Here is a 22,500-nt window from a genome sequence, read left to right as displayed (position 1 = left end):
GTCGTCTGTGATGGACAGGGCTGCGGTCCTGTCAGAACACCTGCCGGTGTCAGTCTTGGGCGGGGTTAGAGCTGAGATTAGCCAGTTATGTGCGATACTTCTATAATTGATTTCAGTTTGATTGGTTCTCGTTTCTCTGCGGCAGTATGGCTTTAAGGAATCGCTCTGGTGAAATGAATAAAATAGATTAGTTATTATCACCGGATTGCTGGACCTGAGGCTTTAGCCCCGAGTGTCACCATACTCCACCACCCCCAGGAAATGAACCGTGGGCTGGACACACACACACACGGCTGGTGAGAGACTCTCTCTAAACGGAAGCTGAAGAAAAGACAAACTGCTTTGGTGGAGAAAAAGAGGAAACAACACCACCCACCCCCCCCCCCCACACACACACACACACACACACACACACACACACACACACACACACACACACACACACACACACACACACACACACACACACACACACACACACACACACACACACACACACACACACACACACACACACACACACACACACACAATCCTTGAGTGTGTTTTTTTAATCTTGGCTTTTGTCCTCTTGGGTTTAAGGAGGAACCCAGGCTGAAATAGATTTGGCCCACCCAGTCACCCAGTCACCCACACAAAGCAAACAAACACCACTATCGCAGAAGGGACTGAAATTATCTGCCTCTAGTCCAAGTCCTGACTTCGCCAAATATAAATCACATACAGTCCAGGCTTCGTCCTGGAGCCAGATAAAGGGAAGTCCATCTTCAATGGACAGGCCCCTTTTAAAGTGTGATTTAAATCGGGACTTGGTGCTTGATCTGTGTTTGATAATCCACTGTGTAACATTCCTGCTGGGTATTTACATCTACAGGATAAGACCTGGCTTCTCTCTGAGTCTGTATGAGGACAGAGTCTATGGATGAACGGACCCGGGCTCTGTGGATGGGAAGAGAGAGTCTATGAGCTGTGGGAGGAAATCCTCTTATGATACCTCTGTGTTTATCATCTGGGCTCAGAGGGATTTAAACCAGTCACTCTACATTATACCACAGGCACGGGCGCACGGCCGCACACACACACCACTGTTCTTCATCACACGCACATAGACACACAGACCCCTGTTCTTCATCACACACACACACACACACACACACCCCTCTGCTCGGCGTGAGCAGCAAGATTATGCACAGATTAAGCCTCTCAGTCAGGCCACATCAAACACGTATCTCTCTCTCTCTCTCTCTCTCTTTCTCTGTCTCTCTGCCCCCCCATCATTCTCACTGTTACATGTCTGATACACAAAGTACTTCTACAACTTAATCTGTGCATGTTTGTCTCCACATGACAGCCTGCCATTGTTAAATGGACAAGGCACAATGCATGCTGGGAGAGTGAGTGCTAAAGTGGGCGGCCAGCTGATGCCAATCTCTGGGTGGTGGCTGGCTGAGCTGCTGCCTCTGCTGAAAGAACCCCCCCCCCCCCCCCCTCCCTGACACACACACACCACAGACACACACCCACACACAAACACAGACACAGACACACACACCCACCCACACCCACACACCCCAGCCGTCAGCAGATAGCTATCTGATGAGATCAATCTGTCCAAAGTGCCCAGGCAGGCAGGAGAATTATCAGACAGACAGAAAGCCTGATGTCAGGAAATTAAAACCTCCACATCCACCGCTGGCCCCTTCTGGAGGGGGAGAGAGGGGGAGAGAGGGAGAGAGAGAGAGAGAGAGAGAGAGGGGGGGGGGTTAAAGGCTAACCCGGCTTAATGCTGCCGTGGCGCTTTAAACGTTAATGTGTCTCCAACGCCGTGGAGCATTACTGTGCTCTAATCTAACGACATAATCATTACCATTGTGTTTAACACAATCATCTGCACAGGTGGTGATCACACACACACGCACACACACACACATGCACGCACGCGCACACACACACACACACACATATATACACGCACACACACAACACACACATATACACACACACGCACACACACACACACACACACAAACGCACAACGCAAGCACGCACACACACACACACACACACACACACACAAACACACACACAGCCCGTGTTATGTCGTGGCCCCTGACGCCCTCACAGCAGTAGTTGTGTTCCAGGAACGGTTGTGACACGCTAACCGCAGGTGTCCTGCTGTTGATAGGAAGTAGGGCAGGGCAAATAGGAAGTTGCTCTTGCGCCAGGTGGCGTTGAGAGGAGGAGGAGGAGGAGGAGGAAGAGGAAGAGGGGAGGGGCGTCACCTCTTTATCTGTCCCCTCTACAGAACAGACGTGAGCACCCAGGCATAAACCCTGCTCCTCAATAGAGCGCTTAGAAATAGGCTTCTTTTGAAGCGTGTTTGTGTGTGTGTGTGTGTGTGTGTGTGTGTGTGCGTGAGTGTGTGTCTGCTTGCATTCAGACTAAGCGTAGGCCAGCTGGAGTCCTCTCAGGGTGCATGCCGCAGGGGAGACTAAACGATCGCCTATCAGCGAGGAGGGGCTGTGTGTGTGTGTGTGTGTGTGTGTGTGTGTGTGACGCACAATCATCCCAGTCTTTTATTATTCAGTTCATCAGACGCGAAGTGATGCCACTCTGCAGATGTAAAGTGTAATGGGCACACACACAGGGAGCAGGTGGCATGATTCATCTGATTGCCCTGGTAAGAATAGGTGTGCGTGTGTGTGTGTGTGTTCAGCCAATATAATGTCAGTGAATGGAGAGGAACATTTGTTTTGGTTTATAGGAGAGGTGAGGAGAGACACAGTATCCCCCCCCCACACACACACACACGCGCGCACACACACACGCGCACACACACACGCGCACGCACACACACACACACACCGCCTCTCACCTCCCCCGCCCACCTCTCCCGCTCCGACTCCGACAAGAAACAGAACAAGCCGATTCATCCCTGCTCTGTCCCCCTGGGGCCAGGGGGATTTTCACGGGTTGCAAGAACAGACAACACACACACACACACACGCACACACACACGACTCGTTCCCTAACAACCCTTATCAACCCCCCCCCCCCGACCCCCCAGCTCTCTCCCACTCTTCATCAGGGTTCTGTCAATCGCTCCCTGTGATTGCTTTGACCCAGATACAGCCCCCCCCCCCCACCGCCCACCCCCCAAACAAAGAGAGACACACCGAGTGCTAACGTCTGCTAGCGCTAATGAAAAAGTAGCTCTGTTGAAGGTCAAAGGGAACGATCATCAAGAGAAAATGAAAAAAGAGAGAGAGAGAGAGAGAGACACCTTCGTCTCTCAAAGCTTGCAGCTACATAGAGTTCAAACACCATTGGTAGCGTGTTGCGTGTGTGTGTGTGTGTGTGCGTGCGTGCGTGCTTAAGAAGTGTGAAATGGGTTAACGTCACACAATGACTGGCTCTCCAGAGCTCTTCAGAGCTTCAAAGCCTCCATCTCCATGTTACCATGGTTACCCTTGGCATGGCGTTTTTTTTGGGGGGGGGGGGGTTTAGCGTTCCGAGTGACTGGCGTGCTCCGCTACGCTCTGCTGCGCGTCTGGTTAGGGGACACACGGCAGGAGGGGACAGAGGCCACCAGGACACCAGGGAGAAGGGACAGGGCAGCCCAAGTAGGGCAGATGTACCACCCAACCTGGCAACCCTGACAGAGCAGCGAAACCCTTCAACCTGGCAACTTTGACAGAGCAGAGATGCCATCTCAACCTGGTTACCCTAACAAGGCAGAGATGCCACCTAACCTGGCAACCCTAACAGGGCGGGGCGAGGGGACACATTCTAGATGCCTACCAACCTGGCAAAGCCAACTGGGTAGAGATTCTGCTCCACCATGGCAACCCTGACAAGGACGAGATGCCACCCCCCAACCTGGCAACCCTGGGAGAGAGTGTGGCCAGGGGGCTCAGATGTGACAGGGCCATTAATACAAACAGGACCCATGTGCAAGTGAGAGGGTCTGTGTGTGTGTGTGTGTGTGTGTGTGTGTGTGTGTGTGTGTGTTTATGGGCGTGTGTGTTTATGGGCGTGTGTGTTTATGGGCGCGCGTGTGTGTGTGTGTGTGTGTGTGTGTGTGTGTGTGTGGGCGTGTGTGTTTATGGGCGTGTGTGTTTATGGGCGCGTGTGTGTTTATGGGCATGTGTGTGTTTATGGGCATGTGTGTGTGTGTGTGTGTGTGTGAGTGTCCTCTGGGGGGGGGTCAAGAGGTGAAAGCAGATCTGAGCATAGGGACATATGCCCAGTGAATGCAGAGAGGGATTGGGAGCGTAGGACTGAGTCATGGAGGAAGAGTCCATAGCAACACTGCAGGCAGTTGCTACACTGTGTGGGGAGGTGGCCTGAGGTTGGTGTACAGTGTGTGTTGGCGTGTGGGGGTGGCAGAGGGAGAGGAGGATGAGAGGGAGGAGGGGAGGAGGTGAGAAGAGGAGGAGTGGAGGGAGGAGTGGTAGGTTGAGAGCAGAGTGAGGGAGAGGAGGAGGAGGAAGAGGAGGAGATGAGGGAGGAGTGGTAGGTTGAGACCAGAGAGAGGTAGAGCAGGAAGAGAGGGAAGAGAGAGAGAGAGAGAGAGAGAGAGAGAGAGATAGAAGAGGAGAGGAGGTGAGAAGCGGAGCAGGGGAGGGAAAAGCGGTCGGTCGAGAGCGGAGAGAGGGAGAGAAGGAGGATGATGAAGGAGGAGACGACAGAAGCGGTAGAGGAAGAGGAGGAGAGGAGGCATAAGAGCAGGGAGAAGTGGGAGAGGGAGGGAGAGCAGAGTTTAAACCCTCTCCAAAGCCCTTCATCTCCACTCTGCTGCGCTGTATGCTTCCAAATTCTCCCAAACCCCCCCCCCCCGATAGAGAGATCTAAGTTAAACCTGTCAGCCAACCTACAGCATTCCAGGTATTCCATACTAACTCGAGAACAACGTTCCCGGTCGTCATGTCGATACGTACCTTGCTCATGTGAAACTCCAGACGCCTCATGTACCTCTCGATGGTTTTGATTTGCTGCCGACAGAAACGGAGAGCAGACAAGGAGTTAGTGTGTGTGTGTGTGTGTTGTGTGACGGTTGAAACAGAGCGTGACATTCTAGTTTATCAGAGGTGTCGCAATCGCAGGTCCCACTTTCATTTATCATAATCCCTCTCTTCCTGACTGGAATTATTTAGCTTTTCTCTCTCTCACTCACTCTCTCACTCACTCTCTCTCGCTGTCTTCCAACCTCCCTCTCTCTCTCTCTTTTTCTCTCTCTCTCCCTCTCATACACATATCTTTATCTCTCTCTTTATCTCTCTCTCCCTCCCTCCCTCCCATCTTTCTCTGCGTCTCTTTCTGTTCCTCCCCCCCCCCTCTCTCTCTCTCTCTCTCTCTCTCTACTTTAAAGATCCAAACACATACAGACAGGTTAGTCAGGGTGTTTAAAAAGGCCCTCCCCTCCACTCACCTTGTCAAGATCGTACAGGACTCCCTGGGGAGAGAAAACACACACACACACACACACACACACACACAGTGTTAGTGCACGCATGGCAGTATAAATGCAAAGCAGATTGTGGTTGTCCGTCATCAAATGGAATATTTTATTCCTATTATGAAACACTCCCGTGGCTGCCGTGGTAACAGCTGTATGTTTGGCATCTGATTACCGTCGCTATGCTAACAAAAGGACGTTAAATATCTCGTTTACAAACATTAAATGTCATACAGATAAACAACTCGACTAGCATCCCGGTCACTAACAGCGCTGCAGAAGAGATCAGTGTCGGTCAGGGGGAGGCCGGCGGAGGTAGAAATCGGAGGACGGGGGGGGCTCATTGTAAATGCACGGAACGAAATGACGCGTGTTTGATACCATTCCTCATTCTGCTCCGTGCATCGCAATGATTCCGTTCCTCATTCCGTCCCGTGCTTTACAACGAGCCCCGGCCTCCGGTGTTCTACCCCCGCCGGCCTCCCCCTGGTGCGGAGGTCATCTGGTGCCGTCTCACCAGTCTGGAGTTCCTCTTCATGTCCTTCATCAGAGCAGTGAGCTTGTCTAGTTCAGCCTGGTGCACCTCCAGATACTCACTGTTCAACACACACAGCACCGCCATTAGCATATATTAGCCACTAGTGTGTGTGTGTGTGTGTGTGTCCAAGGGATGGAAGCTATGAGAGAGAGCAAGGCAGCCTGTGTGTGTGTGTGTGTGTGTGTGTGTGTGTGTGTGTGTGTGTGTGTCTGCATGTGCACATGCGTATGCATATGTGTGTGTGTGGGCGTGTATACATATGTGTGTGTGTGTGCGTGGATGCATGTGTGTGTGTGTGCGTGTGTGTATGCATATGTGTGTGTGTGTGTGTGTGTGTGTGTATGCATGTGTGTGTGTGCATGTGTGTGTGTGCGTGTGTGTGTGTGTGTGTGTGTGTGTGTGTGTGCATATGTGTGTGTATGCATATGTGTGTGTGTGTGTGTGTTTGTGTGTGTACTCACTCGAGGCCTTGTTTAAGGGCTCCGTACACCTCCTCCACCCTCTTAGGCTGGGGTTCTCTGGAGCCGCTGGCCTTGTGGCCTGACGTGGGCTTCTTAGGCTTGGACAGAGGCTTCTTCTGCACCGCAGAGTTACCCATGAACGAGTTACACCTGAAGGGAGAGACACACACACACATTGACCCACACAGTAATACATATATGCACATATATTAACACACACACACACACACACACACACACAGACACACACACAGACACACAGACACACACACACACACACACACACACACAGACACACACACACACACACACACACACACACACACACACACACACACACACACACACACACACACACACACACCCCCTAGTGTAGGCGCTAGGAGGAGGGCTATGAACTGGACCAGGGTCAGGTCCTGGGGTCTCTCCACTCTTTATGCTGCAGTGCATTCAATGTTCCACTGGCGATGTGTGACATTCAAAATGCACTTTCTGAACAGTTTCTACCCTCAAGTGATGTCAAGCTGTCGTGCCAACCTACTTGTATGTGTGTGTGTGTGTGTGTGTGTGTGTGTGTGTGCCTTCATGTGAGCGTGGGAGCGTGTGAGGCCAATATACATTAGAATCACAACCGACTGTAGCAACAGTCAAGGAAAACTAACAGAAACACATCGTGAGACGTGCTGTTTGAGCCAGAAGATGAATGCAGCATTCCTCCCCGCCCCCCCCCCCCCCCACACACACACATTCTAGAGGTCCCTGGAGAGTACAGCGTGTGTCGCGCTCGTAAATTCTCTGAATTATTATATTATAATCAATTAATAGTCGTGGTAGTATCCTCCTTCAGCCTGAAAAACAACGTGTGTGTCACACCACTGGTACTACAGAGGGCGTACAACGGCTCAATGTTTTATCCAGACAGGATCTGGTACATCGTCTTACGACAGATAGAACCACTCTGTCAACCCTGATAATAGAACAGAACAGAACAGAACAGAACAGGACAGGACAGGACAGAACAGAACAGAACAGAACAGAAAAGAGTAGAATAGAACAGAACAAAACAGAATAGAACAGAACAGAACAGGATAGAAAAGAGTAGAACAGACTGAGCAGGATTCCAGAGTCAGCGTAGGGACGCAGTGACAGCAGATTTCTCCCGAGGACATGTCGGAGCGCGCCACGTAGCTCTAGCAAGGAAAAAAACGTGGGACTTGGGCTCCGAATGTAGGCCACCGTGCAGAACGAGAGCACTACTTTGCCTTGGGGGGGGGGGGGGGGAGAGGTGGTCATGCTAGCGAGCTAGCAAGCGCTGCGATTAGTAGTAGCAGTAGTGCTTGAGTAGGCAGGCAAGGAGGCGAACGTACACGCATAATCACACACGGACGCATTCATTGGCGCACGCACACACACACACACAGAAACACACACGCAGATTCTGACTGGTTTTGAAGTCCTCAGTCACATTCCCCTGCTCTCCTCATTATCAGAGTAGATAACTGTCAGTCTGTCAGTCGCTGGCTCCACCAATCTATCTAAACCAATTACTTCACTCACAGCCCGAGAGAGAGAGAGAGAGAGAGTGAGTGGGAAAGAGAGAGAGAGAGAGAGAGAGAGAGAGAGATATGCAGAAAAATACGCTCGCCGAAGAAGAACGCTAACGTCTCTAAAAGAGGTCGACAACACAGACGCCGAGGTATAAGTCGGTTAACATCTACGGCTGTGATATTTCCTTTCCTCTTCTGAAGACGGCGAAGACGTTCGGGGGCCGCGCTTTAAAACGAGGAGAAATGCGGCTGAAACCGAAAAACAAACTGTCACCGCGCCTCCCGTCGACGTCAACGGATGATTCCCGTTTTTCTCAACGTCAGGCCTGGTTGAGTGGTGGGTGGGTGGGTGGGTGGGTGGGTGGTAGGTAATGGCTAGGTTAGGGATTAGGTTGAAGCAGATCCTCGTCCCGCGGTAGCGGTGTTCCGGAAGGCCCGTGCCGAGGTTGAGAGTCTTACCGCGAGCGGCGTTCCTGTAGCGTGCTGAAGCCGGCGAAGGACTGGCTCCTGATGATCCCGTTGGGCCCTCCCGGGGAGTGGGTTCCTGCCGCCATGATCTCTGGGACACGGGACGACACTCCTGGAGAGAGAGAGAGAGAGAGAGAGCGAGAGGGAGAGAGAGAGAGAGAGAGAGAGGGGGGGGGGGGAGAAGAGAGTGGCAGAGTTAGAGGCTGTACAGTTAGATGGGTGATCCAGAGAGAGAGATTGATGGGGGGGGGGCTGTGAAACAGAAAGACCCTCTCACACACACACACACACACTGTGGAAACGTACCGTTGACACATCAAACAGACCCCCCCCCCCAAAAAAAAAACACCCAAACAATCAGGAGACATCTCTTTGACATCGCCAGATCACAACATCACTGGATTTCATTTGTAGAGAACGTACACAAGCAGCCCAAAGCGTTCCAAATGCCAAAGAGGCCTAGATAGACAGGACAGGTCGGTCGCATGTGACTCAATAAGCAGGCTTAGGGTTAGCTGGTAGCAGCTGGTATGTTACACAAGACATCAAAACATCAGAAACTCATACTGTACGTCACGACTGTACTTCAGCTGTACAAAATGTACTCAATAAACAACTTCAATGAACGAATGACTGACAGGAAATGGCACAGAGAGAGCGTTGTGAACCACAGGCTTACTGTAAGAGTATTGGTATGTTGAAAGTGACAGGTAGCACGGCAGGGTAGAGAGAGAGAGAGAGAGAGTCAGACATGTTCCAACAGGACTCAGGATGTTGCTAGTCTGCCTATCAAAACACCACAGAGATCACCCATCTAACTGTCAATGATGAACTGTGTGTCAGGGGGGGGAGGCCGGCGGAGGTTGACATCGGAGGACGCGGGGCTCGTTGTAACGCGCGGAACGGAACGGAACGAGGAACGGTATCAAACGCGAGCGCGTTCCTCCTTCTGTTCCACCCGTTACAACGAGCCCCGTCCTTTTTCCGGTCGTGTTTTCGGTATGCCGTCACCTTAGGCTTAACTTGAAAAAGAGATGCAAATCTTAAATGTGACTTCTCCGGTTGAGTAAAGGATAAATTAAAAAAAAACAAAAAAAAAAACAGGTTGAACAGGAGCCTATTGTAACTAAATACCACACTCCAGGTGCTACGGAATATGACTTTCATGTCACGAGATAGGTCTTTCTAGGGTGCACCGTGGGGCTTCGACCGATTTAAACGCACTCTAAAAAGCACTGTGTGACAGAGAGAGAGAAAGGACCGATGTGGACTTAGCTAGTGGATTCTATCCATCTACCTCCCTCCATCCATCCCTGTTGTTCGCCAGAGAACGTTCCTGTGTAAATACATTATCTCTCTTTCTATATTTATCTAACCTGGGCTGTCAATTAGACTCCCAAACACTTTCTGTTCTGTATTTTTTTTCCCTACTCAAGAGATCTCGGCCACACAATGAGTCACTTCACAGCCGGTGAGAAAGCTAGCTGGAAATAGCCGCGACGAGGAGTTAGGACGGCCCGTGACTCCATATAGCCCAGTGATAATGATGTTTGAAGCAGCGGACCCCAGGAGGTTTGGGCGGCGTTAGACAACCTAATCACAGTGTGATTCTGTCGGCTAGACGCCGCCTCGAGCTGGACTGAATCAACCAACGCTGGGCGCGGGATGACAGTGGAAGAGTGTGTGTGTGTGTGTGTGTGTGGGTGGGTGGGTGTGTTTTTGTGTAAGCGTGTGTGTTTTTGTGTCAACGTGTGTTTTTGTGTGTGTATGTGTGTGTGTGCGTGTTTTTGTGTCAGTGTGTGTGTGTGTGTGTGTGTGTGTGTACACACAACAGTAAACATTACAGTGGGCAAGGACACTGTTAGTAGTCTCGTCTGCTCTCAGTTTTGCATCCCGGCTCAGCTAAATGATGACAGGCTTAGTAAACGACCACAGAGCACCCGAGAGCGAGATGTCACGGATCAGCAAAGCGAGTGTCCTCACGGCAAGACCGTATTAGCAGACTGTAGAGTATCTCTCTCTCTCTCTCGTGAAGTGTACAACTTGCAACCAGCTTGCAACTAGCATTTCAGCTCATTTTCGGAGAGTGTGTTTCGCCGCGTGTACACTTCATTTCACTTTGAAAGTGTCCAGTAGATCAGTGGGGGAAAGAAATCCAAATGTAATATATTTATTTATTAATTTATTATTTCAGACTCAATTTCGGTCTCAAAACTAGAACATGGTGCAGGGAGGGTAAATACTTTAGCAGAGGAACTGTATATCGTGCATGGGTAGCACCAGTAGGCAAGTAAAAACCCCTCTCTCTGTGAAGTGAAAGCCCCAGAGGACAGGCTTCCCCAGGGTGAGGTCAGTCATTGTTGTGGCCCCCTGGAAAGGACTATACTCGTGACTCCCCGTCTATAGAAGCTCAGGTGATGCTCGCTCGTGTGTGTGTGTGTGTGTGTGCATACATGTGTGTAGCCTGCCTGTCTATAGAAGCTCAGGTGATGCTTGTGTGTGTGTGTGTGTGTGTGTGTGTGTGTGTGTGTCCATGCATGGCCCCCTGTCTACAGAACCTCAGGTTAGTCTAACTGAGCCTGCAGGGAACCCTACCCCCCCCCCCCCTCCTGGGGCCCGGGGCAGAGAGACGTCTATGTCAGTGATACCGGGCTCTGGGAGAGCACCACACAAAGACAGCAGCGGCAGCCAGGGGAAAGACTAGATCTTGTTTTGCTGTTCAGAGACAATACAGGAGGTAGAAGGGAGTGGGCTGATATGGCCCAGGCTATTTATACACCCTCCCGACGTTAACGTCAGAAGCTTGAGAGCTCTAGTTGCAGCAGACCAAAACGGAAGCAGTAAATCGCCTGGCAAGAGATTTCTTTCTTCTACCGACATTCATAGACACCTGAATAATAGGGTCTTGTCGAAGCTTATCTGGTATCTAGGTGGGATTTTTTCCCCCCCTTTGTGGTTGATTTGATGTCTTTACAACACAGAGACACTGAGTCTGAGCCGCTCCAGAGACGTTGATGGTGGTGGATGGGAGGCAGCGTCAGGAGGAGACGTCGATGGGGGGGGTGGAACAAGGGGAGGCTGGCGGAGGTAGACATCGGAGGTCGGGGCTGATACGATTGTCAGGCATGGAACGGAATGAGGAACGGTGTCAAATGCGCATTTGAAACAGTTTGATACTGTTCCATGCATTTACAATCAGCCCTGTCCTCCGATTTCTACCTCCCCTGGTAGTGAAGGGGAGAAGCAACGTAGAGGGCCGGTATTCAATCGCTGCAGATAGCGGCTTCAGTTTACCGCACTCCCCTTTAAGAGGTTTTGAAAAGCAGTGTGTTCCAGATGGTGGGAGGGGGGGCGGACACTTGGTTCAAAAGTGTCAGTCTGGTCATGTGCAATGATCTACTCACTCAGTCACGTATGGTGTCATTATTGCGCTTCTGAACGCCCATCTCTGACAAGCCCCTATCTGCTATGACTGAATAAAAGATGATGTGTTTGAGGGTACAAAGTGTGTGTGTGTGTGAGAGTGGGGGGGGGGGGGGGGGGGGGGGGGGGGCTAAAGTAGGGTCCGATATCGTAAAAACGATTAACCCGCACATTTTCTCACAGATCTTGAGTTTGCGTTGCAAAAACACTTGAACGTCGCCCCGATGTCCCCGAAGACGAACACAATTTTCACTCTAGGTGTTAAACAGCGTGCTCTTCAACGAGGCCGCCCTGTCTCTCTGACAGACCCGCTCTGACAGACGCACTTAACGCCGGCAGGGTCAGGAGGCCGACGCAGTGAGAAGCTAAATGACGAGCACATGGGTCACGGTAACGGTTTCTGGGTCATTCCAGCGGTCACGACCGGAATGAAACGGAAACGGATCGGAGGCGGTCAGGACACACTTCTAGAGCCGTTTCCCTCGAGACTGAGATCAGGTCGAAAAGGGAAAGGAGATGCACGGGAGGGACAGGACGATAACCGAACCGGTTTCAGAGTTTTAAAAGGTGTTTGGCGTCACAACGGGTAGGAGTTTAATGCTGTTGATACCTTTTCCCCAAGCTTCTCCATATTGTACGCTGCGGTCATTCTAAATAGAGCAGGAAGGAGGTTCGTACTGTTGTATATTGTTTCTTTGAGCATGGCTGGAATGCACCTTTTAACCAATCCGATTGGGCCAAGATCAAGAGTTGCCAGACCTAACCGTTGTATCCCCCCCCCCCCCCTATTTTATGATCACTAGGCTATTCTAGACCGGGATCAGAACACTGGCTGAAAGGTCAGCCAATGATGAGGGCCAGAGGGCATGATGTCACACAGCAGAGGTGATGTCACGCATCACTGTCAACAGCCTGTCCACTGTGATTCCGTCACCGTTCTGACCCTCTGACCGCTCCATCACGCGATACAACGGTTTCAGGGGAGGCTGGCGGAGGTAGAAATCGGAGGACGGGGCTCATTGTAATGCATGGAATGAGGAACGGTATCACACACACACACACACACACACAAAACACCATTCCTCGTTCCGTTCCTTGCATCACAATGAGCCCCGTCCTCCGATTTCTACCTCCACCAGCCTCCGCTCATATGTATTCACTTCCGTGATCTATTCTAAAACGCTCATTAAAAACCTTGGCCTCTATTCGTCATATTTACATTACATCTGAGGGAGAGAGAGGGGAGGGGGGGGGGGGGGGGGGGGAGAGAGAAGATATGGGCCAATCACGAGTCCTTTCACATATTAACAGCTTGTTTTCACAGTTTCAACCCAAACATGACCTGAACATCAGGAACGAATGGTGTAGAACGCTAAGTTAGTCATTCATCATTCATGTCCATGCAGGCTTTTTCACCAGAGGCTTCACAGCAGTGTCACTCCTCTCTCAAACAAACAACACTAACTAAACTAGTCATGTTTCTCACCACGAGGGCTGTCAACATCTCTCTCACTCTCTGGGACACAAACACACAAGATAACATCCTCTCTCACTCTTAAGACAAACACACTAGACAAACAGCTCCATTAGCTCAACCCATGAGTCTAACAATTCTTTCTATCTCTCTCTCTCTCTCTCTCTCTCTCTCAGCTTCACCCTTCTATAGCAGCCTTTCACTGGAAACACAACACAGCCATTCCTGATGCATTCTGGGGTTGGGGCCAAGCTGGCGTCCATGTTGAATACGACTGTCAGCCCATTGAGGCTTTCCCTCTGTGGCGCTCACACTGTGGTACGCAGCCTCATATGCCCCTGAAGAGGGGTGGGTGTGTGTGTGTGTGTGTGTGTGAGGGGCTTTTCTCTGGGTACCAGTCTGATCAGTATTCAAAAGAGTCCCAGCAGCCACTATCCCTGGGGGAAGGGGGGGGGGGGCTGAGGAGGGTGATGCAATGATGCAATGGGGACATGGAGGAGGGCAGGGGGGGGATTTATTCATTTGTCTCCCCCCTCTGCACAGTGCATTTGCGTCAGGCCCCCAGAGCGAGGAGGATTGGGGTTTAGAGAGAGTGCATGTGTGTATTCACTGGGAGACCTGAGCTGGGATGAGAGTGCTGGGGGGAGAGGGAGGAGAGGGGTGAGGGAGGAGAGGGGTGAGGGAGGCCCACCCCCCAACAGGACCCGTAGCGGACCCAGGGCTGAGAACCATGAGACTGATGCTTCAGCCTTCTGGGGTGACATCCTGAGAACCGGACAGAGCCCCCCCCCCCCCCCACACACACACACACACACACACACACACTCTCCCACCGCTCCCCTTCCCTCTCTGTCTCTTTCAGTCTGCCCCCCCCGTCTCTCTCTCTCTCTCCCTCTGCTCTGCACTTAGACACAAACAAACACACACACACGCACGCACGCACGCACACACTCGTTCCCACCCTCCTACCTCCCTTTAGCACTAACAGACAAACACTTCCTCGTTCACATAACCCCTCTGGCTCTCACTGTCAAACCACAGCAGCTCTCTCCTAAACAAATGTGTCCACTTCACCCTCCTTCTCTTTTATACAAGAGTCTCTCTCTCTCTCTCTCTCTCTCTCTCTCTCACACACACACACACACACACACACACACACAATCTCTCAGGTTAAGCCTACTGCCGGCAGCGTGTGTGTGCGTGCGTGTCTGTGTGCGTAACATTAAATTCAGCCCACATCGAGTGTTAACAACAGGAGGCTAATTCTTAGTGCCTGTATAAATTAGCCTCTCCATAGCAACAGCAGACATTATGGAATTGTGTTGTTATGTAAAACAACATCGCTACTACGAGATGTACCACAGAGAGAGAAGTGGGACACCACCCCTGGTCCTTGGAGCCGGCTAGCTGGCGTGGTTAGAATGGTAAAACTCAACTCCTTCAGTTCAAATACCACCCACGCTGTCGAATGGCTAGCTTTTTTCGATAGCTTAGCGGGTTTACATTGGGTATTTGAGGAGACGTGTGTCTTGTGTGTTGGCAGGTCAGAGGTCGCAGGTTGAACTGCGGCGGCGACTGTTTGCGACAACTTGACGTCTGTTTCACGGGCTGTTTCTCTCTAAGCTTGACTCCCAAGCGAGCCTCTACCGTCTAGGTACTTGTGTACATCTGAGTGGATAGGAGAGGTCTAGAAACACTAATGGTAGTACTGTAGAGCCACCTTGATCTCTGATAGGAGCAAGAGGACACACACACACACAGACACACACATAGACAAAGACACAGACACCATTTTCCATGCCCTAATCTCACCACTCAATGCAGGCGGCTTAACCCCCTCTCACTCCCCCCTGTCTCCCCTACTGTACCTCAGAGCCTATGGAAATACACATGGTTGTAAGGGCTATTGCCTAGGGGCTGATCTGGGATGCAGGGTCTGTTTATTGGGCAGGAGGACGGGCCTTCCTGCCAACCAGGCTTAGGACAACCAGACACTGAGACTAAGAGGGTTCTAACTCCTGTCCTACATACCATACCAATACCAGTACCATCATTAACCATCATTATTACGGTCGACTCGACCGCGAGGACCGTGAACTCAGCCACTTCCACCGAGCCAGGTCACATTACCTCACTGCGGTTAACGTGAACCTGGGGTTGCCATGCCAACCCTCCCGCAGTGCTTTGGCGTAGTCCGGTATTGGACTCAAGCTCCCGAGGAGAAGTAAGACGTGTGTGCGCTGTGGGCTGTGTTGTTTGGATGTATTTATGGGATTATTTATGTGATTATTTATGTGATGATTGCTTGCCTGTGCTGATATTGCCCTTTATAATTGCGCCTCAGGGATTAGTACATTGGTGTGGAATTTAATTGAAAAGTTTATTAAGGGAGATTTCCTTAATGCATGAATGAAATTAACGACTGAGATCTGGGGAGGGGTGGGGGGGAGGGGGGGAGGGGGGGAGGGGGGGGGGATGTTGAAGGAGTTTTATAATCTCTCAAATGCTGGCAACCTTAGTGCGTGAGCCACATTCCAGACGGTCAACCGCGAAGTCTCTCCGTCTCTCATGGAAAAGGAGTTTCAGGAGTCTTAGAGGGGATTTATATTTGGATGAAATACTGTGTGTTTTAAACCGAGTAGCTTCCTGTGTCCTAGTGACCTGTGGACTGACAAAACTTTCATCCACGAGGTGATTCTTTAGGCTCTCTACGCCAAACGTGTGGATTTCAAATCAAACAATTACCATGAGGTTCAAATATAGACGGTCAGCTTTTATTTCACGGTATTTGTGTCCATATCGGTTTCACCGTTTCCACTTGTTATACATAGTACCCCTGTCATGGCACCGATGTGTTGGGGAAATTGGATTGACAGGTGTTTCTGGTTAGTCAGGTGTGTTCCGTCACATCATTTCTTCAGGCATAACAGAGCTGTCAATGTCTCGGCTTGATTACAGGCTTTGCGTTTGCCTTTGGAGTCTGTTATTGGTGTCTGTCAACATGTGGGGCAAAGAGGTGTCGATGAAAGTAGAGGAAGCCATTCAATCTGATGATGAAGTGTCAGAAACAATCTCGTCTGCCCAAGTACAAGCAAACGCGTCCAAACTCATTGGACGGCGCTTCGTCATACAGCAAGACAATGACCCCAAACATACTGCCATAGCAACTACGGAGCTGCAGTACAGACCTGGCAGAGCATCACCAGAAGATACCCGGCGGAGAAAGAGAGAGAGAGAGAGAGGGGGGGGGGAGAGGTGGAGAGAGAGAGAGAGTAGAGGGGGGAGAGAGAGAGACAGGAGAAAGTCAGAGCTTTTAGCACAAAGTGCTGAGGAAACAATCATTCTGTTTCTGAGAGGTATTAGGGTGACATTAACCATTTTGAAGTGGAGGAGATTGAACCGAGGGGGGGGAATCAGGAGGGAGGCTCTGTGAATACGGAAACTGGAAGCTGGAAGCTCTTATGAAATGGTAGACTGCTTTTATGACCATCCATAAAAATAGGGTAGCATAATTCTCTTCTCGCTCAATTTGGTGTATTGACTCAAAGCCCCCCCGAAATGATGAGCCTGACAGAAAATTTGTCGTCTTATTGACGGAACAACGCTTTTGCTTGGCTTTCACATCCGAGCTTTCACCCGGAGGTCCACAAACACATAAACACACGGTAGCGTCCATGTTTGAAAGGCATATGGGGCCCCAAAAGCTCGGTTGATCTGCATGGCTTGTGTTTCTGGGCACCACGACCAGAGACAGTAGGGTGGTGGTGTGTGTGTGTGTTTCTTTTTTGTTGCACTTTGAAAGGTTCAGATCATAGCAGTTAACGAGAAGTGTCGCTAACTACCCTGCTCCCCGACCGCTCTCCAACCAAGGTCTGTGAAGAAAAGAACAAATTGAAGAGAAGGAAAAACACTCTTGGAGGAGAATGGAAAGTGTAATTAAAATAGCTTCTCTATTGTTCAAACCAACGTGTGTCGCCTTTCAGAGTGGGTCGCGTTCAGAGCGTGGTAGGCAGCAATTCAGGTCTAAGCAGTAAATACTCTGACTGACTGACAGTCTGGAATTCACCAGTGGGAGTATATAGGCCGCCCTGTCACCATCCCGTCCTTAAAATGTCCCCAGAGAAATGACAGCATGTAATCCCCAAACTGTCACCAAATAAATAAAGATTTTGACATGAGTATTTAAAAAAAAAACCTCACACCACCTTTCACTTGCGCACGCACACACATACACGCTGGAAGTAGGCTTAACCTGAGAGTGTGTGTGTGTGTGTGTGGAGGGGGGGGTTGAGAGACTGACAGTGAGCTGATGCTCACGTCATGGCGTGATAATGGCATCCCAGAAGAGACCAGCTGACGAGAGTGAGCAACGTCAGCAGAGTGCGGCAGGTCGAGGTGAACTGAATCGGAATACAAATTCACCTTTTGACTAGAAAATCTCCCCATTGTTTTCAATGAGGATCATCACGGGAATTCAAATGACCCCCCCCCCCCCCCTCAACCCTGTCGATGGAACAACACTCCTCCCTCCACAGCCTCACAGAGAGACGTGATGAAGCGTAATCATTTAACAAGGTTCTAATGTGGTTATTCATCTCCTGATGCGGTAGCCTTTGATCTGGTCCATACACACCTTGTGTGTGTGATTTGATGCGACATCGATAGTAAATTCCTTACGGGGGGGGGGGCTAGACTGAGTTATACAATAGAGGATGTTAACTGGAGTCATATGATAAAGAGTCAACTCAATAACCTGATTCAATTGATTCTCATTCCTCAGGAGGAGAGGTGGGAGAAGAGCTGGAAATCTAATAATCGAGTCTGAGAGGGAATGTGACCAGTTACAGACTAGTTCACAGGGTGAACTCTGACCTTTAGGTGTGGGAATGCTGCAGGACCTGTGTGTGTGTGTGTGTGTGTATACACAGTGTGTGTGTGTGTGAACCAGGCTGCCACCAAAGGCAATGGGGTGGAACATACAGGTCACAAGCCAGCAGCATCACATGAGAGACAGAATCAGTCAGGTCAACAACGTCACAACAAACAAGCTAACCAACATAGCCATCCCAGTCACAGGATTAATGTTTAGTCTCCACACACACACACACACACACACACACACACACACACACACACACACACACACACACACACACACACACACACACACACACACACACACACACACACACACACACACTTTATGTAATTAAAAACTAGACAGTTCAAAGAGTAGTCAGAGGGGGGAAGGAGGGGGAGACGGGGGAGAGGGGGGGGTGAGGGGGTTAAGCCGTCTGCATTAAGTTGTGAGATTTGAGCATGGAAAATGGAGCGTGTGTGTGTGTGTGTGTGTGTGTGTGTGTGTGTGTGTGTGTGTGTGTGTGTGTGCGTGTATTAATGCCTGTTTCTAAACTGAGGTGAATCAGCATCAACACGTAGGAAATTAACATACAGTATTGTGATATTCAGATATCAGATTTTCTCCACACAGCAAATCTAGCCTACTTCAGCCAAGGGGAGTGAAATGCCAAATGGATAAGTTTAAGCCTCCGGTTCAATACCCTCAGTAATCTGAAGAGCTGGATGTTCAAATGTCACGCTACATCCCTCTGACCACGACAGGACACTTCTCAGTGTCTGACCTATAATCAGACTGGAGGACTATATATGTGTGTGTGTGTGTGTGTGTGTGTGTGTGTGTGTGTACATCAAGACTCAAGAGGAGTTTGGACAGGATAATGCTTGCGACTGTGACAGGAATGTGAGTGAAATAGTTACTTTGACACTCTCTCTCTCTGTCACCTCAGCCTTCCAACACAGGAGCACGCGCTGGCCATTCCTGGGAGGAGACACCATGAGTGAAAGCGGGGCATCGTAACCACCCGGCCACAAGTGATGGAACCACTGCAGGCGACGTCCGTAGAATGGCCCCTTTGGAAAAGGGGGATATATGCGCAAGACCAATATTTATAGAACACACTGAAAAGAGCAAAGGGAAGGGAAGAGGGGGGGGGAGAGAAGTGAAGAGGGGGGGGGGAGTGAAGGGGGGGGGGGGGGGGGGGAGACGACATTCCTATATGTGTAGGAACACGAGAGTGATGGATGAGCAGACAGCTAGAGGGTAGGACTCATGCTTCACACAGTGTGGATGAGGTCTGCTGGAGGCTAAGCTTTGCAGTAGGCTAGGCTAACTTGGCTAGTGTGGATGAGGTCTGCAGTAGGCTAGGCTAACTTGGCTAGTGTGGATGAGGTCTGCAGTAGGCTAGGCTAACTAGGCTATTGTGGATGAGGTCTGTAGTAGGCTAGGCTAACTAGGCTAGTGTGGATGGGGTATGTAGTAGACTAGGCTAACTAGGCTAGTGTGGATGAGGTCTGCAGTAGGCTAGGCTAACTAGGCTAGTGTGGATGGGGTCTGCAGTAGGCTAAGCTAACTAGGCTAGTGTGGATGGGGTCTGCAGTAGGCTAGGCTAACTAGGCTATTGTGGATGAGGTCTGTAGTGGGCTAGGCTAACTAGGCTAGTGCGGATGAGGTCTGTAGTGGGCTAGGCTAACTAGGCTAGTGCGGATGAGGTTTACAGGACGCCATCTAACTAGGCTAGTGTGGATAAGGTCTGCAGTAGGCTAGGCTAACCTAATCAAAGTGTTTCCCTTGCTGTAGCTATCCACTGGGGTGAAGGTGAATATCTGTCCTTCGGCCCCCTCACAGCCTTCACTGAAACATCTCAAGAATGTTTTTGTTCGAAAAACATTTTTTTTTTTTTACAGAACACTGGAGACAGGGAAATAGAAAGAGACAGAGAAATGAGCGATGGAAGGAACATAAAAGAGAGAAGGATGATTAGGTGAAAGGCTGGAGACAGAGAGACAGAGAGAGAGAGAGTATTTTGAAGGTACAATTGTCCTTGATAGCATTCATCTTAGAGCTGGACCAGACTGAACTGAACCTGAATGAACTATATTCCTGAGCCCTTATACCGTAATACCACTAAACACACACACACACACAACACACACCCTAGAGTGAACCACTCAGTACAGTAAACGTTCTCTCCTTCTGCTCAGAGCCACACACACACACACGCACACACACACACACACACAAGCACACACGCACGCACACACGCACACACGCACACACGCACACACGCACACACGCGCACACGCACACACGCGCACACACACACACACACAGCATTGAAGTACCGGAAATTAACACTGTTAATTATTCAGAGAAGGTTCAATGCTGGTAACCTGGTAGGGAGGGAACGGAAGAAACAGGGGGAGGGAGAGAGAGAGAGGGGGGGGGGAGGGAGGGGGAGGTAGGTGTGATGGTACTCAGTCAGATGAGGTGCCATTGGGTGCCATACAGTACTAGCTCTGACTCAGAGCAGCTCATCCATGTGAACTCATTCACCTGCCAATTCACTAGCTCCAGCTCAGCATATGTTCAGCTGTACCCAGTTTCAGCTCTACCCAGTGTGTGTGTGTGTGTGTGTGTGTGTGTGTGTGTGTGTGTGTGTGTGTGTGTGTGTGTGTGTGTGTGTTCTACCCAGTCAGCTGTTCAGATTAAGCAGAGCACATCTGTCATTATTAGGGGGGAGGTGGGTGACTGCTGGCAATATTACTGTCTCTGTGTGTGTGTGTGTGTGTGTGTGTGTGTGTGTGTGTGTGTCTCTGATGGCCACATGCATATGCTAATCACCTATGCCTGCCTGTGGAGGCTAATGCATTCAGATGTAGGCCAATGGAACAGAGAGAGAAGGAATTAGTTCCAGAAGTGAACTGAGGGAAAGGAGGGTAACACTGTCGTTGGTTGATGCTGATGATCCTCTTTAGACGGGCCGAAGCTTGTATCTGCCAGGGTACCATCATATGGTGAGTCATAGACACACGTCACAGTCAAGCATTATGAGAAAGATGCTGTTGAAAATAATGAGAGGTAGAGTTTATTATTTCATCATGTCGTCATCTGGGAAGGAACAGTTGTCGGCCGTGCATTGCCTCAGGGACTGTCTCCTGCCATCTCTCTCTCTCTCTCTCCGTCCCTCTCTCTCTCTCTTTCTACATCTGTCATAGCACAGCTGTGTGACATCGTCCCTGGGGCATCTGGGTAATGGGAACACGAACACCGCTGCACCACGACAACCTTGACTCCGAAACCAACCAATCACAGGACGGGATATTATTCTGCTCAGTCAAAAAGTATCCAATAGACACACGAGTCCGAAAATGCAGTATTTAGGCTGACCCTGTCTGAGGAAACACCACACCACACCCCCCCCCCCATCATTCATATCCACAGATGGTGAGAGAGAGAGAGAGAGACACACACACACACACACACACACACACACACACACACACTCTGTGGCTGTATAACCATAGAAATAGAATCCATCACACTATAGATTGGACACATCCCTAAGAACAGGGCTATGTTCATTTAAATGGGGAATGTCTGTTGTGTTAATCCTAATTCTATGTTATGGTCAACCTCTGACTCTCAGCTGTTCACCGCTGGGGGGTAAAAATGCGAAAACAAAAACAGACAGATTATCAGATTATGTCCCTGTCAAGCGATTAGCAACCACGTCAGCGCTTTGTTACGACGCACCCATACACACTGGCGTCCAGTAAAATCCCCCCCCCCCCCCCCCCCGCAAGTTGATCTTTGGCCCCTTCTCTGATTTCTTGTAAGCCCACAAAGCAAATCTAAACACAATAACCTCCTGTACCACTGTGTAAACATCATTAGCCCAAGTATAATAAAACATAAAAGACAAATGGGATTAAAATAACAGATTATTTTCTACCCGCTTGTGTGTGTGTTAGAGAGAGAGAGAGAGAGAGAGAGAGAAAGAGAGAGTGTGTGTGTGTCTGTGAATTATAGAAGCCCCCCTACAGAGCAGCCCTGAAAACACTGATCTTCTGATCTGCACAGAAACAGGGGAGGAGTGGAGAGGGGGAAAATCCCTGTCCCCACCCCTCTGTCCTCATCCCTCCATCCTCATCAAGGACCAGGGGGGAGGAGGGGAATGAAGGGAGAGGGAGGGAGGGGGGGGGGGGGGTGGGGGGGTGGGAGGGAAAGCCCCAGGGTGGACCAGTAACCTGTCACCCTCACCACCTGCCAT

General features: G+C 50.3%; 1 protein-coding gene across 2 annotated transcripts in view; it reads right to left on the bottom strand.

Annotated features, from left to right (window-relative positions):
* The window catches only part of ripor2 (RHO family interacting cell polarization regulator 2), a 55,270-nt gene that overhangs the window by 14,434 nt on the left and 18,336 nt on the right, over positions 1-22,500 (bottom strand). For both annotated transcript variants that reach the window (XM_083684336.1, XM_083684337.1), the window contains exons 2-6: positions 8,464-8,584; positions 6,458-6,607; positions 5,976-6,054; positions 5,432-5,455; positions 4,941-4,994 (exon numbers count right to left, since the gene is read on the bottom strand). In XM_083684336.1, the coding sequence (XP_083540462.1) occupies positions 4,941-4,994; positions 5,432-5,455; positions 5,976-6,054; positions 6,458-6,607; positions 8,464-8,584 (428 nt within the window). The remainder of the gene's footprint in view (positions 1-4,940; positions 4,995-5,431; positions 5,456-5,975; positions 6,055-6,457; positions 6,608-8,463; positions 8,585-22,500) is intronic.

The sequence above is a fragment of the Argentina silus genome (assembly GCF_951799395.1).
Source record: "Argentina silus genome assembly, chromosome: 14".
NCBI lineage: Eukaryota > Metazoa > Chordata > Actinopteri > Argentiniformes > Argentinidae > Argentina > Argentina silus.
The sequence above is the reverse complement of the archived record's forward strand: the minus strand, read 5'-3'. Positions and strand labels throughout refer to the sequence as shown.